Genomic DNA, 25,020 nt, shown 5'->3' with positions numbered 1-25,020 from the left:
CCATGCTGGAAATCATCAACATACTCGGTGAGAGAACGTTTGGCCCCATTGCCAGCATGTCAATACACAAGCAAGATGAAGGTTGCAGGGTTTGTTGGCAAGTGTGAGAGGACAGCGGGCTCACAGCAAGGGGACTATTATTGCCTGCAGGGTGGCCACAATGGGAGAGGTGACCCGTGTGAGACCTCACATCTCTGGAAAAGATGGAGCGCACTGTACACTTCGTTATATACCTCAAACTCCCAGAAATTCTTCAGTTTGCGTGTCTGCATAGTGTTTTCATATTCATATGTGTACAATATGTGTGTATCGGCATGTGGCCGCATATCATTTTCCTTTCTGTTTGTTTACTATGCCGTAATGTTTGTTTGCCTGTTTGCGTGTGTGAATTTACCCCAGCCTGCGTCTTTTTTCTCAGCACTGTGTGCACAAAATGAACCACCTACCACACAAAAGCAAAGAGCTGACGGAGGCTTTTTCGTATGGCTAAAAGATTACATAATATGATTCTCAGTGCACTGTGTACACATCTGCACACACACAAACTTGGTTGCAGATGGAGGGAGGCGCCACACGTGCACGCACCATACTCTCACTGTCTGTTTCCTGCTTACTCAAACACACTTTGAGCATGTGCAGACCGACAGTGCAGACACAGACATACACAAGCACACACTCTCCGGGGACACCCCCCCCCCCCCCCCCCCCCCCCAACTGTAGACGGCAAGCTGGACCCTCAGTGCCCTGAGGCAGAGAGACAGAAAGACAGAGAAAGAGATCAGTGGACCCAGTGATGTGTGTGTTATTTACACCCCAACCCCCAGTTTTCTCTCTGTCTGTCTTCATCCTCCTTTTCCCCAGTTCCAAGCTGCAAATTCAGCAGTCTGTCAGCTCCACTCGCAGTCTTGTGAATAAACATGCAAACATTCTTTCCATCTTTATCTTTATCTGCATGGCACACACAGGCGGTCACCAGCAAAGTGGCACATACAAACAAGTTTTGATGAGGAAGACTCTAAAAACTATAAGACGCACTCAATGAAGCGAGTCCGTCTCAGCAGTCTCACCTTCTGCATGCTGAATTATACATTTATATGAGATGCAGGATTACACGCTGACTTTGAAAATGTCATCTGAAAAATGCATCTGGCCACAAGGACATCAGGACAATCCTGAGGAACAGACACTCTCAGATGAAATATTCTACTTGATGAAGCATATAAACAGGAAGTAGGCCTTTTTGTTTAGTGCAGCATTTTCTCTGTCCATGTACTTTGTGTACTTGCATTGCTTTGCCATTGCAGCAATGTGCATATGGTCCTCACTGTCCATGTGTCATCGTTTTGTGTGCTCTTTTACTTGCATTTGTGTGCATGTTTATTGTTATGTATATGATCCTGTGCATGTGTTTTTATATGCATTCGTCTGTATGTCCTTGGCCTTGTGCTTTCCCTTCTCCAGTCATGCACAGGATTCTTGCGGGCTCTTAGCAGAGGTCCTCAGGGGCAGGTTTGCGGCTGCCTCTGGTTCATCAGTGCAGAAATAACTCAGGCAGTCCCTCTAACCCACACCCCCCACCCTACTGCATACCCCCCTCCCACCCCTTCACTGTGCTCTTGGGATGAAGGGCTGAGGCCATGGGAGGAGAGAGGCCTGTAAAGAGTGAAAAGAGGTGAAATGCTGGCAGAGAACATGATGTGATATGACATAGTGCGTTGCATTATGGCTGATTAACACATGCTCAGCTACGCCACCCGCAATAGAAAAACACAAACCTCCAGGTCTGCCCGTCTGCCTTTCTCCGTCCCCCCTGCCTCTTGTATCTTGGGGCTTCCCTCCTTTTTTTTTTTTTTTCTCTCCTCCTCTGCCCCAATTTCTCCCCCATCTATGCTGATGAAAGTGAGTGTGAAGGACATGCAATGACTGGAGTTGTGCTAGCGGATTATTTGTTCTCCTTTTTTTTCTGCTTTGTCCCTCCTGGGACACTGTAAGGAGACACTTTTCCACTTGGTTTGCTGAGGACTGGTTGTGGCTGACTGTTTCCTACCTCCACAAGAACGAGTGCCTGGAATACAGGCAGCAAGCCTTGAATTTTAACACAGGCATATTTGACCTCAGACTGCAGAGCTTTGATTAGTCAATTGCAGCAAAGGTTATCACCTTGAGCAGCGGCCGTTAATTGATGCAGCATTATGGGTGTTTACTTAAATGCTGTCATTGCCTTGTACAAATTTATTTGAAACCACTTATCCTTGGAAGTCTTCTCTTTGGAATACCCTTTTTAAATGTCTATTTAAAGGCAATTTTTCCCTGTTTATCATTTTAATAAGTCATCTAGTCAACAATGGCTTTAAATACTTTTAAAGCTTTAAAGAATTTGATCGGTCAGATTACTCGCATGAGCTTGTATTGGTGACATTCCTGTGTCCTTGCAGCGATTTGTACAGACATTCTTGCTAAGATGTATTGACCACACCATTCATGTGAACATCCATTACGGGTAGAAGCAGCAATGACATTTTCCCCCGCAGATAACTGACATTTATGTATTTTTGGAGTCATCAAGCAGATGCTGTGAAAACATTAAGTCCCCCCCTTTCTTCCCTGCTTCAGGTGTCCTCTCTAATCGTCCTTGTTTAATCAGGGAAAGAAGGAAAACAGTGTGGCCTATCTGCGTTTGCACTAAAAATAAGACACGTAAGTTATAGTCATTTACACACACTTTGACATTTTTTAGGGCCCCTGCTCCAAGCCACACTTAACTGCATTTAATATGGGTCGGCAGTGAAATACCCCTCCCTTACTTTTCCCCTCCCTGCTTCCCTTGCTTTTCTCTGCTGTCTAATGAAATGCTAAATATTTGTTTCTTGAGGGCACCATTTAAATGCGCTCTCTGCTGGTTAGGATCTTCAAACCTTTCACCATTTAATGAGTTGCGGTTTTATTAGTTGCAAGGCATTAAGATCAGACCCTATTGACTTTTCCTTGTCACCTAAAAGGGCTTTGACATGAGCTTGTTGTATTTGACATCTCTGACCTTCCTGGATATGTATTATTATAATGATTATTATTGTTGCTGCTGCTGCTGCTGTGGTTACTGCAATAAACACAGGTTCTTCTAGCCTTGCCTAGGTTGAGGCAGATCAGGCCACTGTACTTGTAGACAGAATGGGAACCTTATAGCCCATGTGGATGCTAACGCCTCATCAGTTCTCTTTATTACCTGCTCAGAGACACAGAGTCTTCTACACATTGGCAGACCAGTCTTGGTTGAGCAGCCAGTTCCGCTCCTAAATGCATTTGCTTATTCTTTCTCTCTATTTGCCTTATGACAGCTCCCCCACAGCCTTTCATTCTTCCTCTTTTCTCTCACTTTTCCCCTCCTCAACTCCTCCACTGTTCTTGCCATTCATTTGCTCTTGCCTCAGTACCTGCAGAATTTCATCCCCATCTCTCTTTTCCCATCATCTCGTCTTTAATTCAAACTCTCTCTTTCTGCCTCCCTTATTCCCTTCCTCCTCTTTACACTTTCCCAGTCTAAGCCCTGAATTAGGCATTCAGTTTATTATTCTGCCCTTACCTCACATGCTCTCTAATGCTTTCTCACTGTGAAGAAAATGCAAAGTGCATTGATTCATTGATGCAATTTTTTCTCCTTCTGTCCTCTGGTCTTTCTAAAGGCACTTGTTCAAAGTGCAATTTCTTACAAGAGCTCCCAAAAAGAAGTTTGGGTCCCTGCAGTTTCTCTCAATGAGACACCTTTTCCTCCAGCTCATTTGTCTTAGAATTGGATCTTTGATAAAGCAGACACTGAAGTGCTCACTGGGTAACTGTGGCAAGCTACTGTATGTGACCGTACATTCTTGTGTTTTGTGGTTTTCTGTATTGTTTGTGTGTCATGCTCTTCCAGCACAGGGATGATATGAGCCACATTTCTGCCAACTATAGAGGGCCATACCTGTCAGCTCAAGTTTTATCTGTGAGGCTCATATTTTTTTGTCTTTAGTGGCCTCTCACAGTCATGAAATAAAAATCTCAGGGATCGTCACACTGTCCAATAAAATAAAATATGTTCTTGTGACCCCATTTAAGTTATAAAATGCCAGTGCACTGCAGATTGTCATTGCTGGTTTGTGGTAAGGCATTCAGCATGTTTTTCTAAACCTTAAGAAAATGCTAGCCCTTAATAGAAAATTGATGGGTCCTTTTTCATGGGCTGTCAACCTTGGGGTACGGTGACATGCGGGAAGAGGAACAGATGGATGAAAACAATGAAGCAGGGAGCGGTGTGAGATTTGAAGAATTGCTGTATTGCTCTGAGGATTGACAGACTGGATTGTTTGTGAGTTATGGTGTCATGGTTGATGATCATTGTATTCAGAGGGACAGCTAGCATAATCGTTTCATTTGCATTCCCCTTCCACAGATAGATAAAATAAGTGTTTGGAATTTCTGACAAATTGTTTTTATTCACCAAATAGCAGGTGAGAGCATGTATATTGCCATTTAAGGCAAGGTGGATACATGTGTGTGCATTTGTCTTTGACTGACCATTAGAGGTGTGGCTAGCCTATTCCTTCTCATCAGTCAAACTAAGAGGAAGTGGAAGTTTCTATTAACAGGGCGGATAAGGTATATGAAATAACTGTTCCTCTGTTGGCTCTTTTTGACCAACATGACAGTTTTTTTTTTTTTATGTGAAAAAAAATCAGATTTGAGAGAATTTTTGATGAATTCTTAAGCATGCCATTGTAATTTAGGTCAGTCCACTTTTACTCTGCTCAGTCTCCTGGCTGGCTAGCCTGCAGAAAACACTCTAAATCTAGAGAATGGGACCACTCTGCTAGTTTTGGGACTGTGTTTTTGTGCATTTTACAGAGTCGCTCTCTTCCTCCCTCTCTCTCTCATGCCTCAGGGAGAGACAGTTACATAAACAGGCTCTCGTCATCTCTGCGTTTCCGATTCCTGCACTTGTACTAGTCTCCCTTCAGCCCCCTACCTTTCTTTTTCTCTGTTTGTTCCCCATTTCCCACATATTTTGTCTTTTTTACCTGCCTCTCCTGCTTATTTCTGCTACTTTCCTCTGTGTCAGTATCGGTCTCACCAAAGCATTTTGCATGATCCAGTGTGTTTGACACAGCATTTGACTATGCAATTGTTTAGTAAATTGACAATTCAGCAAAAAATCTATAAAAAAATCTATATAAACAATAAATACCAAATTGACAATAAAAAAAAAAAAAGACAAAAACATATTCTGAATAAATGCCCAGAGCTGATATAACTGTTTTGATTTAATACTGTTGTCACATTATTAGTTTGCATTTGTGCTCTGGCTCAGGTAGATGCTGATACAACCTTAGTCCCACCTACAAAGATGCCGATTAGCTGAGCTGTTCCTCAAACTGGGAAAGAAACTATTCACAAGTGCAACACCAGACCTTTGAATCATGTTACAAATTGTGAGATGTGGGAAGCGATTCAGAGACATCAAGGGGCTTTACCTCTGATGTGATAATATTGCCATCTTTTTCTCCCCTTAGTCCTCCCCACCTCCTCCTCCTCTGGTTCCCTCTTTTCCTTCCAGTTCTCCCTCCTTTTTTCGCTTTCCATCGCTGTTTCTCACCATGACCAGATCCATATTAACCTCTCTGTCACTCTCTGCCACTCTCTGCTATCCTGCATCTCTCCCGTTCCCTTAATCCCCACCAGCTCTGCCTCCCTCCCTCCATGGCTCCCTCCCTCTCATACCTCTATTATTTTTTTCTCTTTTTAAATGAAGAGAGGAGAGGGAGTGGAAAGTGTGATCAGCAGTCCTCCACGGATAAAGAGAGCGAAGGAGAGATACCACCCCCTCGAAAAGTCGTCATGGCAACACTGTGGCAACCTGGGACAGACTAGCCTGTTAATTAAAAAGTTGATTAATTGCCTTTTAATTGCATACTTATACATTGTAACATTGAGGTAGTCCTATTTCTTAATCACTCTACTTTATACCAGCTCTTTTCTTTTCCCTTTCTATTCCTCTCATATAATTTCCAGTGATCAGACAGAGTGTGTGCTCTCACGGACAGTAATCCACTTCTGTTGATAAACATACAGTATGTTATAGAGGAAATATGAAAGCAACAACAGAGAGCAAAAGCGACAGGGGGTGGGCTAAAATTCTGTGCATTCATTCTTAATTTCAGCCCACTTTTATCCTGCATGCTGTTTAGCCAGGTGGGCGTGTTTGCAGAGAGACAGAACTTCACCCATTCGGCATCAAGGTCATAAGAAAGGCTGGAATCAACACAGAACAGAGCAAACAAAAGGGACAGTGAGAATGGGGATGTCATCTGGCAGATCACACATACAAATGCAAAATCAGTGGAGTACAAATAAACAAACGTAGTAATCAAACACAAATCAAGCAAACCTCTGAATAAGGGTCCCTCTGTACAGCCCCTCATCTCTCCAGCACCTCATTTTTTATCAAGGTTATCATGATACACAATCAGACAAAGTGTTTGCCTTGGCTAGCACTTAATTATTTTTGCCTCTCTGCCTCTTTTCTGTCTCTTTTTTTCTGCCTCCCCGTCTATGCCATTTGAAGATTGAGTATCTGTATCATGTGCCCTTGCAGCTGGTGGGCTTTTAATTGCATCCTTATTCCCCAGCACTGCTTTTGTTTTGCTCTGACGACATCTTGCTTGGCTTGATCATCTTTTAATGACCACAGATAGACACACTCAATACTTCGGTAAAAGAAAAAAACACCCACTTGAAATAAGGCTCCATATGCAGGAGTGACTGTCTCCAGGGACAGTGTGTGTGTGCGTGTTTGTGCGATGGCTGGTTCATTCTCTCAGCCGTCTGCTTTTCCATACCACCTGAGCAGGGTGGTGCCCATGAGGACGGTGGAACAGGTGTAGGTTTGTGTGTGCACGTATCTCCCCGATTACATATGCACCCACATGTCCTGTTTCCATGGTAACACCATGCCCCCCCACACACACACACACACACACCACCACCAATCTCTGTCAGGTGTAAGTTAGTGCTTGTTGCTAATAGTACTAGTGTCAGCGGGCCGACAGACCTGCTCCCACCCCCTACCCCAACACACATGTCTAAGTGGATCAATTTCTGTCAATTTAAAAAGTGTAACAAGTTGCCACCATGATAGCCTCAGGTCGTGTTCAAGCCCTTGACTGTTGTGTGTGTGTGTGTGCGTGTGTCTGCGTGTGCGTCAGCAATAAGGGGGGTCATATTCGCCGTGTAAGCCGGGGTTGAGTAGCCTCGCCGCCTGCCTGCCGCCTCTTTGATGGGAGAACATCTGTTGGCTGTGATATGAAGCTAGGAAGTAACTCTTTCTCTCTCCCTCTCCCTCACTCCTTCGCTTGCTCTCCCATTTCTGTTATGAATTCCCCAGCTGCTCGGCTCCCTCCCTTCACCTAAAAACCCTGTCCTGCGCCACCTGTGCAGTTTTAATGCATAATTTATCTGCTAAGTAACCACATTCGAGAGACTCATCCCTCCATCCGTCTCCTGCTCTCCCCCTCTCCCCTCAGTGTGGTTTGGCTTGGGACATGGAAGTGGACACCTATTTTCTAATATTCTTATTTAAGCAGATTAGGATTGATTGGGTTCCACTGGTGGTCAGTGTAGCCAAGTGTAGAAATCCACACTCCCTGTAGCCTCAGCTTGAACCTAGATCTGTCTTAGGCCTCTATCTCTGTGCCTGTAATGGATCAACCCTGTTTATTTGAATTCAGTAGAATATTTTAGAATACTATAATACTGTTTTTTTACTCTTAGTACAAAACCTGTGCAGATTTTTCAGAACGCTGCAGCGACTATCTTGGCAGCAGACCAAGAAACTATATAACCTCTATTTTGACCTCTCTCCATTGGCAAGCAGTCAAATATGCGATTGATTTACAGATTTTATTGATCACTGTTGAAGCTCAGCTAGAGGCGCTGTCTCAAATCCTCAGACTTGGTCTCTCTCTTTTAAAACATGTCAGAAACCTACCTAGAGTTCAGCATTGTTTTTTCTTAGTGAAGAATTCTCCAAAGAAAACTATAAATTGTTTTATTTTTTCTGTCTGCTTATAAAGTTGATTGTAAATCTGAGTGCTATTCAAATATGCATAGTTTATATGGATAAAATTTGTTATGAGAAAGAAATGCTCAGTGTGTTTGATGCGCTAAACCAGTTGCCTCTGTATCAAACATGATATAGTGGTGTTGTGTGATTTCAGTTTTTACAGCTTGTCAAATAGGCCTGTGTGCAGCTGACATGTTTTGTTACCGTGTCCACGTGTGTGGCCTTGCAGGCCCATAAGCAGTCATATTGTATTAGTCCACTGTGGCAGGAATGATGTTGCTAGGACATTGTAGCTCAACCTGGACCAATTCTTCCCAAGGCCACAACTGTGCGTTTGCACACATATATGTACTTTTCCTAGAATGGATGTTTTATGATGCAAGGCTGCCATGCATTATATCTGAATATGAGGATGACAAGGAAGCGTGTTCCTTGTTCGGTAAATCTGTTTTGTTTTTTTTCTCACTACCACTGCTGCCCCTATTAGTTGTCCCACCACGACAAGGTGAGCTATCCAGGTTAATGTGCCATCAATAACCCTTCTTAACCTTGGAGGCAAGTCTTTTAGGGGTTAGTCAGTTGCATTGGGTTAATGTCTTTTCTCTTTAGTATACAAGGCACCCTGACACCTGTCACTGAACTCACTGTCCATTCAAGATCGGTGAACACGGTTTTTTACTTACTCCATCTGAATTGGAGGTTGTCAAAAAAACGGAAGTGGCCGTGGGCCTGTTATGTCACATACAGTACATTGTGATCGTTGCACCATATGAACTCTATAACAGTCGATAAATCAAAGTGAGGGACCCAGATAGCCCGCCTGTCAGTCAGTCAACCTGTGTTGAACCTTTATCAGTTCCCAGGATTTACCAGCCTCTTGTCACATCAGTTACTGGCATTGAGTCATAAATGTTTGAAAAGCCAGAGTTATAAAAGGATAATTTGCACTGAGCAACAAACAAGAGGAAAGAGTGGCAATTTTGACCACTTTGTGTTTTTATTTAAATGGCCACATGGAGAATATTCCCTCATAACACTGCACTCAGTAAATCAGCACTACCTGGATTTATATATATGGTCATTCATCAGCCATTAACTTTTCATCTGTTAATCAAGGGTGTCATATCATTGTCATCATCTTTTTATTATAACAACAAAATAACGAGCTGCTCCACTCAATTGGTCCTAGAATAAATTTTTTATTGTTGTTTCCTGTTTATACAATCCATGAGTTGGGTTTTGTTTTTGTGGTTGGTGTTTATTGCTTGAGAACTCTTTGGCCCTGATAGGGGAGCACTTACTGTTATGTTTCTTAGTTTTGTTTGGCTGCAATAAAAGGATTAAGTAACCTCCTGCCTAAGTAACCTGCTTCCCACCTCAAACATGGAGAGGGATGTTTGGTGTCAGGTCCCATGTCTCAGCTATGATGTGGCAAAATGCCTCTCAATGAAGCAATTGTCCATCTCGTTGATCATTCTCCGCCTCTAATGGCTTAGTCAATACAGACAACATCATGGAGCAACAGGAAATCCAGGGTCGTCCACCTCTCTACCACCTCAACCTTTCCCAATCATTAATGTGACACCAATGCAGATTTCTAATGAGCTCTCTCTCTCACTTTGTATGCCAATCAAATTCTTTTCTAGAGCTTATTGTAATCTGCAGGGAAAATGTTTGTACATCATATCATGGAGTAAATTCTGAATGCTAAAAAAAAAGGAAATGCAGCGTATTAAGACAGCACTATTTGGTGAGATTTTAGCATTACAATGTGTTTTCATTTTTATATTTATCCTTTACTGCCTCTCCAGCACTCGCTTTTGATATCATCTCTTGTTTTGTTGTATGAGTAAAGCTCACCCACCTAACATCTAAACAGGATAAAATTAATCATAAGTAAAATGGTCCCTTCTATTCTTATGTGTAGCTTAGAGCCTTTTGATGTGAGCTTGTATAAAAAAAAATTAAAAAAAAGTGTGCGAGGAAAGACCAAAAGAGAAAAACGTGCCCTCAATTGAATTAATGAACCATTCTCTCTAAAGGGGATTCATCAGGGATATAATAGGGGCTAAATTGATTTACAAAGTGATCTCTTATGAATAACAGGCTCCTATTGATTTCAATTGTTCTCCAAGTGTGATTGGGTAATAAATGAACAATGGAACTATGTAAGTTCCCATGTAAGACAACAGAGCACTCTGCAGTATCTTGCTCGTATCACTCTGTGCTTCAGCTAGTCTGTGACAGCTGCATTGTTTCAGACCTACACAAGTTTGTCACGGGTTGCGAGGGCAGAGCAACCTTGTCCACTGAGGTGTGTTTGAATCAGAGTGCAGCGACATATGCGTACTGCATCTGTCAAGTGCTTTATATGTGTGTGCAGTGTGTGAAGACAGGTTAATGAGGAATTGTGAAGATGGATTGTAGTTAGAATAGTCCTCATGATGTTCTTTTCAAGGAGCACTGAGTGTGTCATGCTAATCATAAAAGGGGTGTAATGTAATCATGGAATAAAAATAAAACATGCTTTTTCAAATCATAGAAAACCTTTTTAGAGATTCAGATAAAAACAGCTCGTATGTAAATCTGGATTTTGAGTATTGGAGGTATGAGTCTGTTTAGTTTTAACAGTTGAAGGTTTACACCAACCCCTTGTGTTAATTTGTATTTGTGTTTGTGTGGCCTACTTAACTGACAAATTTCGGCACTTGCCTATTAACAAAGTGCACTTTAGGTAGCAATGGCGATTTTTGGTCTCAACAGACCATACACACACCACAAGAATTGACACACTGCCACCTTTAATCAGTGTTCAGACCAGCCCTCACCCCGTCGTTCTGGCACTTCGTGTGGGTTCAGTCATCCATCTGTCTGTGTATTCATCCACCTGTGCTTGTATGTGTGAATCTATGAATGTAGCACCATTGCCTAGGCTCTCTAGGCTGCAGCGCTCTTCATCAAATTAGAAATATTCAGAAAAATCAGCACTAAGCTAATCAGCGGACCACTTAACTCCCTGAAGCAGAGCTGCACTTACCAACTGCTGAAGAGCTACTCTTCCATCAGCAAGGTAGCTGGTGTGCCAGGCTGCGAAATTAAGACTCACCACCAGTAAATTGCTGCAACAATTTGGCTATAACCAGGTATTTCTTCAGGGCCAGGCATTTTGCTTCCAGGTTTCACTTGGCACTTAAAGACACCAATTTGGCTGCTAAAATTCAACTGTCTTAGAGATTTTGCCACAATTTCTATGAAAATAAAATATATTTCCATTGTTAATTGATCAATTTATATTGGAATATTAAATTATATTAAATATATATAAAAATTAGATGATAAATGTGATGTGTAGCCAGAGAAAAGAATCAGGGGGATAGAAGATTAAGAGAATGAAAGGTAGAGAAGAGAAAAAAAAACTGATTTTGTAAATGGATTTGGGAACAAGCCTAATCCCTACCACACATGCTTGAGCACTTCTGTCAGCCTTTTTCATGTGGGTTGTGATAGTCACCATGTGCAGCAATACAGCAACCCTGCCCCATCTTCACATTACCCCACTGGACTCACTTGTCACTCACTTGGCTCTAAGTGTGTTTTGTCATTGAGGAGCTGTGAAGGTCAGCCTAACCTGCCATCTCTCTGTTTGGCCGCCATTATTAGGACTTGTTGTCTTTTCAGCCCGAGCTTAATGGCCTGCCGCTTTTTTCCTTTTCCCCATCTTTCTATCTCTCTCCTCTCTTCCCCTCTCTCTCTCACGCGCGCTCTCTCTCATTGTCTCTGGCAGCTTAGTGGCTCTAGCGTCTGGCTGCAGTTGCAGAGCAGCAGCAGAAGCAGCAGTCACATACCTGCATTCAAGTGGAACAAACAGGATGGTTGGCTGCTCACGGAAGGTCATCAGCCCTGGGCACAGCCTGTGTATGTGTGTGTGTCTGTGTGTACATTTATTTGTACTTTAAAAAGAGATTAGACTATAGTGTTTCTAATAGTGCACTCAGAAACAAATGGCAAAACCAGTGTTCAACTTGCTGTAATCACACTGACCACTGAAGTCTTTTAGAAGGTCTTGGCCACAAATAACCAATAGACAATCGAAAATTATGGAGGTCTCCTGATACCGTTTGAAATGTGTCTGTGTGAGTTATAGCTTACACTCAGTCATTACCATTAAATATTTACCACTACAACTATTTCAACAATTTTTTTTACCAGACTTTCTCCTGTCTACACAAAGCTCACGTTTCACTCACACAATATGTGCGTAAAAATGACCCACAGAATATTTTTATGCTCCAAGTCCATGTCTTTCCATTTTACATCCCTGCAGTGATTGCATGTTTGGCACTGAGCACTGTCAAAATCTTGGTGATCTACACTCAATGCTGTGCTTAAACGCATCCTGTTGAAACGTACATGAAGCTCTGAATCTGCTGCTACTGCTCCGCTAGCGTGCTGCTAATGTTACGCCTCCTGTGTAGACACAGTGTTAGCCATATTTCACACATGTAGCTTCAAAGAGAGAAGAGGCAGCAGTCATTTTCAGTGGAAACCTGCCACACAAGATGGTAAAATGTTAGAAGTGCGAAAAAGCACGCTGGTCAACAACTCAGATGAAACAATAACCCTTATGTTAGTTGCCACAGAGAACAAATACACAGCAGCTTATAACTGCCCATCTGCCAAGTCAGAACTCAATATGTACATAACATGTTGAGAGCAAAATGGATGTTTGCATTGTCCTCAAAAAACCCAGATTGAATGAGAGGCAAGACACTGTCTAATCTGCACCTGTTTGCCTCTTTCTGTCTTTTCATTGACTTTATATGTATTTGTACATCCACTATATTTGAATTAAGTAGCTTTGGTTTGTTTAGTTTGTGTAAAGATTCATAGAGAACTTTCACTGGACAAATTTTCGTACCTGTCTCTTGTTGCTGTGACACCCGTACTCAACACAAAGCTGGAGGTCAACAGGAGGCCTTGTGGCTGTGCTTGGTCACCAATCCCACCATAAGCCAACCCACTTGTTACCACCCTAAAGGTGCCACAGTGATGGCCACCAGGCTAATGAATGGTGACACTCTAATCTTTGTCATCCCTAAGTGGTGCTGCAGGTTTGATTAAAAGCCAAGCCATGTCAGCTCATTGCAATGTGGAAAGCACAATTGTTACCCCACAATGTGTATTCCAGCATTTGTGGCTGTGCATATAATGTGTGCAAGTGGCTGTATATGTGTGTGCTAATAATGCACATGCCTATCTAATGCCGTACAAAAATATCGTGGCTGATCTCGGGGTTTACGAAGCGTGGCCATGTTTTCAGTCTTCATTAACCTTGCTTGCCCTCAATCCACATAATTTCTACCTGCTTTCTTTCCTCCCTCTTTCCTTCCTTTCTCTTCTCTCCTCTCTTCTCTCACTTTTTTTTTTTTTCTGCAGCATTTGTGGGCTGAATAATTGAATGTAATTGGGTAGTATGACCCTGTCTTTTGTTAGCGGGTAGACAGGGCAGCAGCACTCAGTTCTACTGTTGCTTGCTTCATGGCTAACAGTTAGAAGCATTTTCTTTCTTTCACCAATTTCTGTTGCTAGTGCACATGTACACACACGCACACACACACATACACACACACCGCTTACTCCTATAACACTGTACATCACCACATCAATGAGGTAAAATGATAATCTAATAAGCATGCTGAAGAGCCAGCATATTAAAAAAAAAGCCTCGGGTATGATTAACTAAGCCTTTACACTAGCATAGCTCTGCAGATGAGCTAAAGCAGAGTGAAAAAATGACAACATTAAAACTAGCTAATCTAATTAGCTCGATGATACCATGCAGTTAAATAATTAGCCAGAACCTAATTGGCTAATATCACTGCACTGTTAAAAAATCTGTCTGCCTCTTTTCCTTCTCTTTATGTAACCTTTAAAAGTAAACACTTCCCAAATAGCCTGGAGAAATGAACTGTAACAAGCTGTGCTGCTGCTGCTGCTGCACAAGTTGGAGCACCATGAAGCGTGGTTGCACTTTTTGACTTTTGAGTTCCCCGCCCATTTTTACTCCCTGTCTCCTCCTATACATCTCCTTCACTCCCCTTCACCAGCGCTTCATCTGCAGGGAGATGATTAGCTCGCTTTCATCCTGACCATCTTGTGTTTATGCACATGCTTAATACTATTACTGTACTTGAAGCTGTATACAAACAAGCTGCATTCAGTCTTAACAACCACCCACTCTTTCTACTGCATCCCTTGCTCTCTGTACACACACACACACACACACACACACACACACACACACACACACACACACACACACGTACTGACATCCATGCAGTTTGATATGTGGCCCAAGGCAAAGCACTTCTCCCTAATGAGCCTCTTGCCCTCTGTTTCTCCTGGGGAGCCAAAAGAGAACTAACCTTGATGCAGCATAGAAAGGATGTAACCTGCTTACACACACACACAGACAGACACAGACAGACACAAACACACACACACAGAGACACGCATAAACTGATATGCTTGTAAAGAACCTCACTAACTACATTCTTTACCAACCTTGTGACGTTTTCATCAGTACTCTAATGTCTAAACTTAACCCTAACCCAGCACTTAACCCTGAAAAGAGTCAATTTGGCTCTCACAAGTATACACACACACACACACACACACACACACACACACACACACTAAGGACAAGTCAAACTAATGTCCTGACAGAGTTAATTCCCATGGATCCTGTTTGGGCCAAACTGGACAAGCAAAGTGTGACCCCTGACCCTGTCCTTGGAAATCATGGAGACGAGCTGGGACACATTGGGCCCATTCTTACTTGCTCCTGCTCACATGCCATGCTCTATAATTTTTGTCCTATGAATTGTATAATTTTTTGATTTTCAGGTTTCAACAGAAACATACACTTTGAATTGCCAACATAAGACAGTTTCTTGAAAGTCGACTTCCATTCATCCATTTTGCATTTACAATACAAATGCTTGCCTTGTTTCATCATGAGAATTAGTCACATTCTAATAATGTGCAGAGTTGTTTATGACAACCATAATTACTTTCAAATGATCAGTGGGGAAAGTTAGACCAGTGGAGTGGTGCGTTACTTTGCTGTTATTATTCATAGACTATCTGCTCTGAATTGAAGCATCTTTGTAGCATCATGGTGGTTCAGAAAGCTGTGGTAAAAACAATAGACTGTAATATATCCTGGTAGCATCATGGGTTTGAGTTTGGCCTAAGATAATGGGTAATAAAAAGGTTGTATTATGAATGTTGATTTGATTTTGATGCTCAGGTAATACATCGCCAAAGCCTGGTTTATCTGCACAGTGTTCTGGTCTCTCTCAGTACTCTGGTGCTCTCATAAATATGAGAGACCAAATCAGTCAGCAGTGCAAAAAGTGTGAATCATTATTATATTTCTAGTGGGTGGTAAAAAGAAAAATATTCAAAAACATTTAGTGACTGGAGCATGACTCAAACTAATGAAGTGTCACACCATGTATTCTCCATATTTGTGTGTTTTTATTTTTTTTTTTACTTTTCTCAAAATATTTGAAAAATAATCAAAAGTATCGTAGCATCATGTTTTTTTTACAGCAGTCTAATATTTGTTGTGGTCAGTGACCTGTCCTTCTCACCTGTGTGTGTGTGTGTGTGTGTGTGTGTGTGTGTGTGTGTGTGTGTGTGTGTGTGTGTGTGTGTGTGCAGAAGGTCTTATGTGTAATCAGTTTATGTAACATGCAAATATAGTTTTTGCAAATTAATGCTGTGTGTGTGTGTGTATTGTAGATCTGGGCCAACTATGAGGAGAAACCAGTCGAGGAGGTTGTCCATCTATCAGAGGAGAAAGAACGCGTGGCCAACTACAGACCAGTATACGTCACCGAAATCACGGACACCCTGCACTTCTACAGCCAGGACGTAGAGACAGGTACGTTGACATTAAAATGCACTAATGATCATTTGGATTCTAAAATGTGTGATAATTGAACATTTCTTGACTCAAATACTGTATGTGTCAATGTGATCAAAAGCGAATTACTAAAAGTTGAAAGCGGAGTAAATATGTTTTATTACTTAATGCCACGGTGACTATTTCATCATCCTATGCAATCCCACCGTAAACACCACCATCAACAATCTCTCCACACAGAGATGCACACAAGGGCTCCCTCACTTTTTATTCCCTTTTAACACCAGACTGACTTTATGAATGACAATTATCTCTACCACTCAGACATTCACCTCATCCCTTGCTGCAGCATCCCTCCCACCAGTAGAGACAAAAGAAAGGACGTCCCACTTGTTATTACTACTGAATGGCAGGAATAAATCACACCATCCCCTCTTGTCACCACTGACACGGGGAGGGAGGGAGAGAAAACTTTGGAGATGGGAAAACTAACAGTCCCTGGTACTCCCGCATGGCTGCTCCCTCTGACAAGCAGTTTGTGTCTGTATACAGTGTGTGTGTGCGCGTGTGTGTTTTTGTGTGTCTTTGTATACACGAATGAGTGCACACGTAATACCTCCCCCTGTGCTGTTTTGTGCTGGGTAACGGTCCATCTTTCAGGTAGTTTGCTTAATGGGCCGTCTTCTGCAATATCAAAATCAAGTTGTGTGTATGTGTACATGTGCAGTATGTACTATATCTGTGATTATTGTAAGGGCTCTCACACAGCAGGTTGTTGCAACAGTAACTGAGGGCAGATTGAGGTGTGCTTCAACAACAATTCACTGAGCAGCGTTTTTGCTATTAGTACCACTGCAGTCAATATTTGAAGCTTCAGATAATGTGAGAATAGATTTGTCTTTTCAGAAATAATCCAGAGTGATATTTAGAGAAAAGTCGTCTAGCCATAAAAATCTTTTGGCTGATTCAGTGTCACTGAATCCTGACCCACTAGAATTTGAGCCATCCTGTCATTGACACCTTGCCTTTTGTGACTTAATTATAATCTTACACAATTATGCATTCAGAAACACACAATTACAATCAAACCTGTATTCACGAACTAGTTGGAACAGATCTGAAGTCTTCATGCCAATCACTGTCCCTTCATCGTCTGCCAGTTTGTGTGTGGGAGCAGTACAGGATGTGGAGGTCTTCCTCACTCAGCCGTCCCCCACATCTGGCTTCACTGGCAGTTGACTGTCAGAGGCCATGAAATTGACTTTGGCCACCTCTTAATTTGCCTCACTGCCATAATTAATTAATTTGCCTTCATTTACTGCCAATTTGAGCCTGAGCATCATTCAGACCATAATAATCCAATCATATACAAATGTGGAAATCATGTGATCCGGAACTGTTCTTTCTTTCCCCTCTTGAAACCTCCAGGTGCTACTAAGGGTGCAGAAACAATCTGCTCTTCATCTTCTTGCCCTGAGCTGTAGATTTAAATCTAAAGCCCTTACACCACCTCTGGCTACTTCAGCTTCCCTCCCATGTGTGTTGCTAGTGATGTGGAGGTTATGTGCAAGGTTTTATCACCGACCACAATCACGTGTCACTGGGAAGAAGCTGAAACATGGCACATGTCAACCTTAAGCAAGGGTTAATGCCTTTAGCATTGCAGACTGTCAGCAGGGAAAATGTACAAGCATATTCCATGTTATGGAATATCTAAAAGGAAGCTTGAGTTTGGAAGCTTTTGGGAAACATACTGTGCTTGAGGTACACATGAAAAAACAAATCAAAATGTTTTTATTGATTTTATTTTTATTTATTGATTTATTTTTTAAGCATATTTCTCCTGAATTCCTTATATCTATAAGGGACCTATGGAAACTGCAAGATGCAAAGCATTTACAAGTTTTTCTCAGCAGCAACCTAAGGGTTGCATTTAAAGAAATTGTACACAAACTGCATTTTTTATATTGCTGCTCTCAGTCTATTTTGACAGGAGAGCTATGAGTTATTTAATCTTTTCTCATATAAAGGCTTGATTTTTAGATGATCCAGCAATGCTGCGGCCGTTTTATTTATTTATTTTTCCCTTTAATTGGCCCGTGTTCTTTCAACAAGAGGCTTATGTGCTAGTTTAAAAAAAAGTGTTATTCTCAGCAGGGAGGCAAAACCTGACCGGTGTTCACCCCCTGCCTCACTCCCCTCATCTCTCTCTCTATCACGTTGTTTGCCACTCCCCTCTTTCCTCCATCTTTTTTTTTTCTCCCTTGGTCTCTTTCATTTTCGCTGACGCTTCCTCAAAGCTACATTAAGTCATACCAACCCCTTGAAGAGCACATCAAAGTGTTAAGGCCTGTAAAATCATACAAGCTGAGTGCTTTGCAATATCATTACATGTTCAACAACCCCCCCCACGCACACACACACACACACACACACACACACACACACACACACACTCCTCACCTCCCTTCTCTTCCCTTTCCCTCAATTTCTGAAGTAAAGTAATTTATATACTCAGATAAGCTTAGAAGGAGAGGCTGAATTTCATAAATACTGTGATTGCAACTGATGACAACATACCACCTCACAGAAACAACAATGTTTATTCCACAGTTTATGGTCTAGACCATGTGAAAATAGATTTTTATGTATGTGCTATGACTGTCCTCATCCCATGTGAGCAGCACTTTGGCCGCACCATCTAACCTCTAACAAATCATGTCTATCAAGTCCCTGATTCAGAAAGCTGAACTAAAATTACACACAGCACGAGACGACACTGTGAAAATCACTGCAGTTTGACCTAATACAATCAAATGGCACTGTAACAAGTTTGACCTCTTTGATGCATGAACAAAAGTGACCACAGAGTTGAATCAACATCCTCCCTGATGCACTGACCTTCTAAGACCCACATTATGCTACGAGTTGGATTGTTTCTACCACAGCACCTACACATTCTCTCCTTCCCTGTTACAACTTTTCCAGTTAACATCAGAGACAAAATTTCAGCCAGTGTTTTTGGCAGCCACTGCCGGCACTCCATTTGCCAGATAGAGCAAACACTTTCATTGAGTACTCCTTGACCATCCTTGAGGTATAGCACACTAATGACATGGAGTACAAACCTAGAGTAACTGGCTGCCCCCTGATCTGTGTCTCACCTGATGTTCAGTTTGGGACATCAGGTTGGAAGTTTGGTAGCACGCCTCAGTGAAAGCAACTTAAACAAGAGAATAAAACAATATTGCCACTGCTTTGCTTTTTGACATCATAATGATGATAGGTGCGAACCCATTTAGTTAACTTCAATAATCGCCAGCTTTTATTGTTGGTGTAAAAGTGATCATGAAAGCTAGATGTATTTATAGAAACAAAATGATTAAAATACAGCTGGCACTGGCTGAGAGAGTCATTTTTCTGTCTGCAGTTAAGCCTCCATTTGTTTCAACCGTTGCATCAATAAGATAAGATGAACTTTATTGATTCCGCGTAGGAAAATTAAAGTGTCAGAGCGGCAAGAAGAAGAGAACAAAAAGTAGTGGAATATTCCAGGTAGCTGGATAATACTAACAATAAGGAGCATGGGATTGAAAGTGCTATACAAAGTGCTGTTTTGAACGATAAAGAAAAGAAAAATGAATAAAAATTGTACCTTAGTGAGAACAGGTTATGTGAGATAGGGGTCAGGTGTCTGTAGATAGCACCATTTGCAATAGATGACATAAAGTAGAAAAATGATGCAAAATGACCTTACATTGATAAGAGCATATAAAGTCTGAGGCAGATATTACAGTGTAGTAATAATAAGCACTATAGTGGACAGTATCTGTTATAGTAGAGAAAAGAAGAGGATGAAGGAAAAAAAAAATCATAAAAATAGTGGGGTTACAGCCATTAATATTTAGATGCAGTCTCTGCACTATGGAGGGAGATGTTGCTGTCTGATAGACTGGGATGTGGTTATTTATTTCTTGTGGTCTGATGAAGGCAATGGTGATTGAATAAGTCTGCACAGATGTTGTTAAGCTTTGAATGAACATACGTAGGCCCATGTAATAAACTTTTATGCTGTTATCTTCTAAGTGATTCTTGAACATTATAAAGAAAATGCAGTTTGTAATATCTTTATTCTCCAGGGGACCTAAGCGCTCTGTATTTTACCCCTTTTAATCATTCACATTTAATTACTCTTAAGTGTGGGTTTTTTTCATATATGGATATCTTTACACAAGTGATTAATTTCATGTTAGGAATGGTTTTTCCAAGTCACTGAGAAGCTTGAGGGATTGCTCTCTTTAATCCGCAGTTTATTTTGAGGGTCTTTATCTATTGCTCTATGCTTTTATCTTTTATTGTCTCACTTTCCTCCCCCCCCACAAAGTCTCTCCTTCATACTGCTGTCTCTCTTTTCTCTGCCTATTTTCCTTGTGTGTGTTGCTCTCTCTCCGGAGGCTATATGTAATTACTGTCAGAGGGGGACCTGCATAGATCTGTGTGACCTTGGACACTAAAAGACAGAGGCCACTCCAGGCACAGGGGGGGAAGTGGCTGTGTGCTGTACACTGTTGTTGCTTTGCCACTATAGTGGAGAGTAGACATAATTAAAAGCTTTCTAAATATAGCATTTAGTCCTTTATGGGGTGCGTAACTGTGATGGCTGGAACCCGAGTATTGGATGTTCTGCTTTTTCAATCAAAGACGTAAAGTACAGGTATAGTATTAGTGTCCCTAAAAACTCATAAACTGTGCATCAGTTCCAGCCGGATGGATAAATCGGCTGCTTAGTGCAGATGTGTCCTGGCACATACGTCGGCCATTGAGTAACAAAAAACTGCAGTACAGATTATTATTATTATTATTATTATTATTATTATTATTATTATTATCATATATATATATTATTTAGAGTGCTCAGTGTATTATCTTGGTCAGAATTCTAGAGAAAAAACAAACAAAACAAACTAATTTATGAGATTCTTATCAATGCTTGTTACCATTATTAGTATCAATAGACTCTAGTTTTGAATATGTAGTTTCATACTGGGGAAAAAATGACTCTGATGCTGAAGAACATCCCTAACCTTGAAAACAGAAGTAGGACTAATAAAAAAAAGCCACCTTCTAGCTTTTCCTGAGCTTTAAGCTTCATTTCTTAGTCTTCCTCGGCAGAAGTTTGCTCAGTTTTCATGAGGATAGCTCAGTGGTAATCACTTGACCCAAGGATGGAACTTTGGTCAACTGAGCTTAACCGTACCCTCTGGCAAACTATACTTCTATTCTATTATTTCAAACTATGAAATGTTGTTAAAACTCATACTCAGAGCTCAGATTTTGAATGCACTCTTCATTGACAGTGTTGTTCTTTGATGCAAATGACGATCAGCAGGTATCCTTTTCACAGAAGAAAAAAAGCTGCTAAAGTGTAAAAGCACAAAGAAGATCACAGAAAACATAATCAGTTTTTGACTTATGACTTATTTCCTTCTGCTCACATAACGCACCATTTTCTCTCTTGTATACTTACTGCAGAGATGGTCCACTACTTGAATTTGTATATTATATAATCAATTATGCTAGTAGAATGGAATTGAGACTCAGCATTTCACTAGTTTACCATTGGGCCTTTCCATATTCTTAACATGATATTCGCTCCATTTATATGACCACAGTTATCACATGATGATTACATGTTGGGGCACACACACCTAATTCTTGTGTATGATCTGAGTAAACATTCATCCATGTTAGGTCTATTCCGCTTGGGCTGTCCTGGTCAACAGATTGTAGCACTGGGCAACATTCCTACAGGGTTTTCTTTGCTTCGCTAGCGGCCTCCTACTGATTTGGACCTCACTCAGTTGTCACTTACGTGGGACTGGATTGCTAGGCCCGGCCCGGCCGACAAACACACATTTTCTGCCCACTCCGAGCCTCAGCTGCAGCGCAGTTGGCGGTACATCCTGTTTAGTGGTAGCTTCCTGGCACCAATACAGACTCGTAATGAGTGGAGTCGTTCCCCCCAACCAGGTGCCACTCCGTCCGCATTATTCACACTTCTACCTTTTACACACAGCAGCTGTTCATCACCTAATGATGCTGGACTCAGCTACTGATGAAGCAAGGCAGGCAGGGAGCTGTTCTCTCTCTGGCTAGACTTCAAACCAAACCCCTTTCTGCCTTTTGAATTCCATTACTGTGAAATGATATGTTTCAATCTTATTTTGTCATGAGCTTGTTGAGGTACTGCCACTTGACAATTTCCATAGTGGGTTATTTGCTTATTCCCTCTCTGTTGGTTTCCTCTTTTAATGTATGCTTTCCCAAACATTGACATCTTCAGCTGATACGGCCTCCCCTACTGTGATCTCACACCACTACCGCATCAGTATCTCGGTTTCCAAGTTCAACTCTATATTAAGTGGAGGCAGGTTGCCAGAGTAACACTGGTATTCAGAGTGTTGATTTCAATATGAGGACATGAGAATTACTGTAGCATTTCATATTGATCAGGGTGAGCGGCCCGCTAATTGGATGTCATGTCAAGGCAGCAAAGTCATGATTACTTTATACAATAGAGCTTAATAAAAACAAGGGTGCACATTTAAAAATGGTTGTCGCAAGGCTGCCTGCATTGTTCTTTTTTTTTTTATTTATTTTTTTTTTCCATTTTGGATGAGATATCTTTCTGTGGCACTGTGGGCATCAAGCCAAAGTCAGTCAGGGGTTGAGATAATTAACTCCTACACTAGTGTGGTACAAAACTACTTTATTTTTTTATGTTTTCAAAAGCATTTGCAAAAGTAATTTTTTGTTAATCATGTTAGTTGTTTAGTAGTCTTAATTAAAACAATGAAGTAAAGGAACTAATTGTACAATGAAAAAATGAACTCACATTATTGGCAAATGACATAAAAAATGTAACAAAGTGCTAAATGTGACAGTTGAATTAATGATTATGTTAAATAGTTTAATGGACTCCTCAAATCCGTGGAGAATGGCTTTAATTACCACACTGTTGTTTTAATTTAAGATCCAGCCTAAGTAGAATCTGTGCTGCCTCTCAAACAAGCTGAAAAAAGAAAGGTTCTTCTTTCAGTGAAGTCTTTGCACACATCGTGGACCATGTATCTTTGTCCATCTGCCTTTTATGTCTCATGTTTAATTCAGTTGAAGTGTGTTCAAGACCTTGTTGTGGTGCCATTAGACCATACACCTACAGAGAACAAAGTATCCAAGCAGTTGAATGAAAGTTGCAGCAGCTGATGCCGCTGTTTTTCACTTTTCCCGCTCCCTGCCACTGCAGCAGATGCAATATTTAGCGGTCAGACCCTGTCCAGATGATACCCCCCCTCCCAAGACATTCATTATTTAATCAGATATGCAACTTAGCTTCTAAAAGGTCAGCTCACCTGTCGGTTTGAGGCAGGGTGCTTTTGATTTTCAGGCGGAAAATAAGCGTATTCATCTTCATTCTTCACTATCTTAGCGACCATGATTTGCACTAATGTCAACTTCTGGGTCTATTACCTAAAGCTGAGTGGTTGAATGACACTTTTCTCAGTGGTGAGCCACTTACAGGCCCAAATGGGGTTCTCTTCAAAACTGGCCAGGCTCATTTCGCCTACACCCCCGCTCCTCTTCCCCAAATGTGCACAGGGCCATCTTATGAGTATATTTGGACTCCTCACAATCAAAACAGGGCATTAGCTGCAGTCAATGAGGCTGGACAGGTGGCAGAGAGAAGAACAGGAGAGACTGATGCAAAAAGAGAGCCACAGATGCTGTCTCTGTTTAGATTTTTCAGTGATGGCTTTTCCAATTACAGAAACAGTAATTTGCCGTAAAAGGCTCCAGACTGCCGGGAAGGGTGGAATGGAACAGGGTAATTGGTGGTGGTGGTGGTGGGGGGTGTATCACATGAGATATAATCCATATCACTCCAGTGGGAGTGGAGCAGCATTAGTCAAGCAGGGGGATCATTTGTTTTTTATAGTGGCCTCTCAACGCTTGGCAGATGCTGACACCACTTTAAACATCACTCAGGAAGGGGAGTAAATGGCTTTTCTCTTGTCTTAGCTCCCCCCTTGTCACACTGTGTCTTCAGAAAGTGTACAAATATCCCCAGGTGAGCGCCAGTTCTTTGTTGACCAACCACAGGGGGCATTAGACTCATAACAGCTGTATGTTTGCCCACACACACAAACAAATGCAGGCCTCCCAAGCCAGTACATACTGCACCAAGCCTGTGTTTTGTTGTCTGTCATTGCAGCCTTCTACCTTTGAAGTGTTACTTGCATGTCCTGAAACGCAGCCATTCCTCTACCCCAGAGGATAAAGCCTGTCCAAACCTCATGCATATTTAACACTCCAACAGGTGAGCTAAAGCACAAAAGCTCTGTTCAGCGGCTGTGAATCTCTCAGATGGTAGATGGTGCACCATCCATATGTCCACACAATCTTTGACCAGTCAGCCAGGGCACACAGCAAAGGCTCTGCGGTGCTACTAACATCAGCAGGAATGTTGGCAGAAAAAGTGTGTGCGTTAGCTTCAGTTTGACAATGTCCCACTCCTCTAGATGTGGTCTTCCTTTTTCCTTCATGAATTATAGTCGATTATAGCCAGGTTTATGTTTCCAGATCTTCTCCCGTCACTTGTTTCCCCAGCAGGTGTCCTTTTCATAGATGCACTCCACTCTGTCACTTAATTCCCTCATTCTTATAAGCCAGGAAATGACAGTGCTCTTATAAGCAGCCATTGCTCTCTTGGCCTCTGCCTCTGTCATATTGTGATTATTTACCCTTCTGTGGTTTAATGGCTTTCGTAAACAGCTTAATAGAATTCAGTACGGCCTTGGGATGTGTAGCGAAAGAGCACATGATTCAGTGTTTTCATTGGCTTTCTGTGCCCCCCCGTCTCTGCTCACACGCTGTGCCGGAGTATAATCAAATATGATCATAACCAACCTGTAAAACTGTTGTCAGTCTCCCTGCC

At 41.7% G+C, this 25,020-nt stretch overlaps 1 protein-coding gene across 1 annotated transcript in view; it reads left to right on the top strand.

The window, feature by feature from the left end:
• Positions 1-25,020, top strand: part of snd1 (staphylococcal nuclease and tudor domain containing 1) — a 168,477-nt gene that overhangs the window by 112,567 nt on the left and 30,890 nt on the right. Inside the window, exon 17 of the mRNA XM_087172590.1 lies at positions 15,902-16,043. Coding sequence (XP_087028716.1) covers positions 15,902-16,043 — 142 coding nt within the window. The remainder of the gene's footprint in view (positions 1-15,901; positions 16,044-25,020) is intronic.

Source organism: Seriola lalandi, unplaced genomic scaffold, assembly GCF_002814215.2.
Source record: "Seriola lalandi dorsalis isolate HSWRI2012SDOR001 ecotype SW California unplaced genomic scaffold, Sedor1 jcf7180002053435, whole genome shotgun sequence".
In the NCBI taxonomy this organism is placed as follows: Eukaryota; Metazoa; Chordata; class Actinopteri; order Carangiformes; family Carangidae; genus Seriola; species Seriola lalandi.
This window is presented reverse-complemented; position numbering and strand designations above follow the sequence as displayed.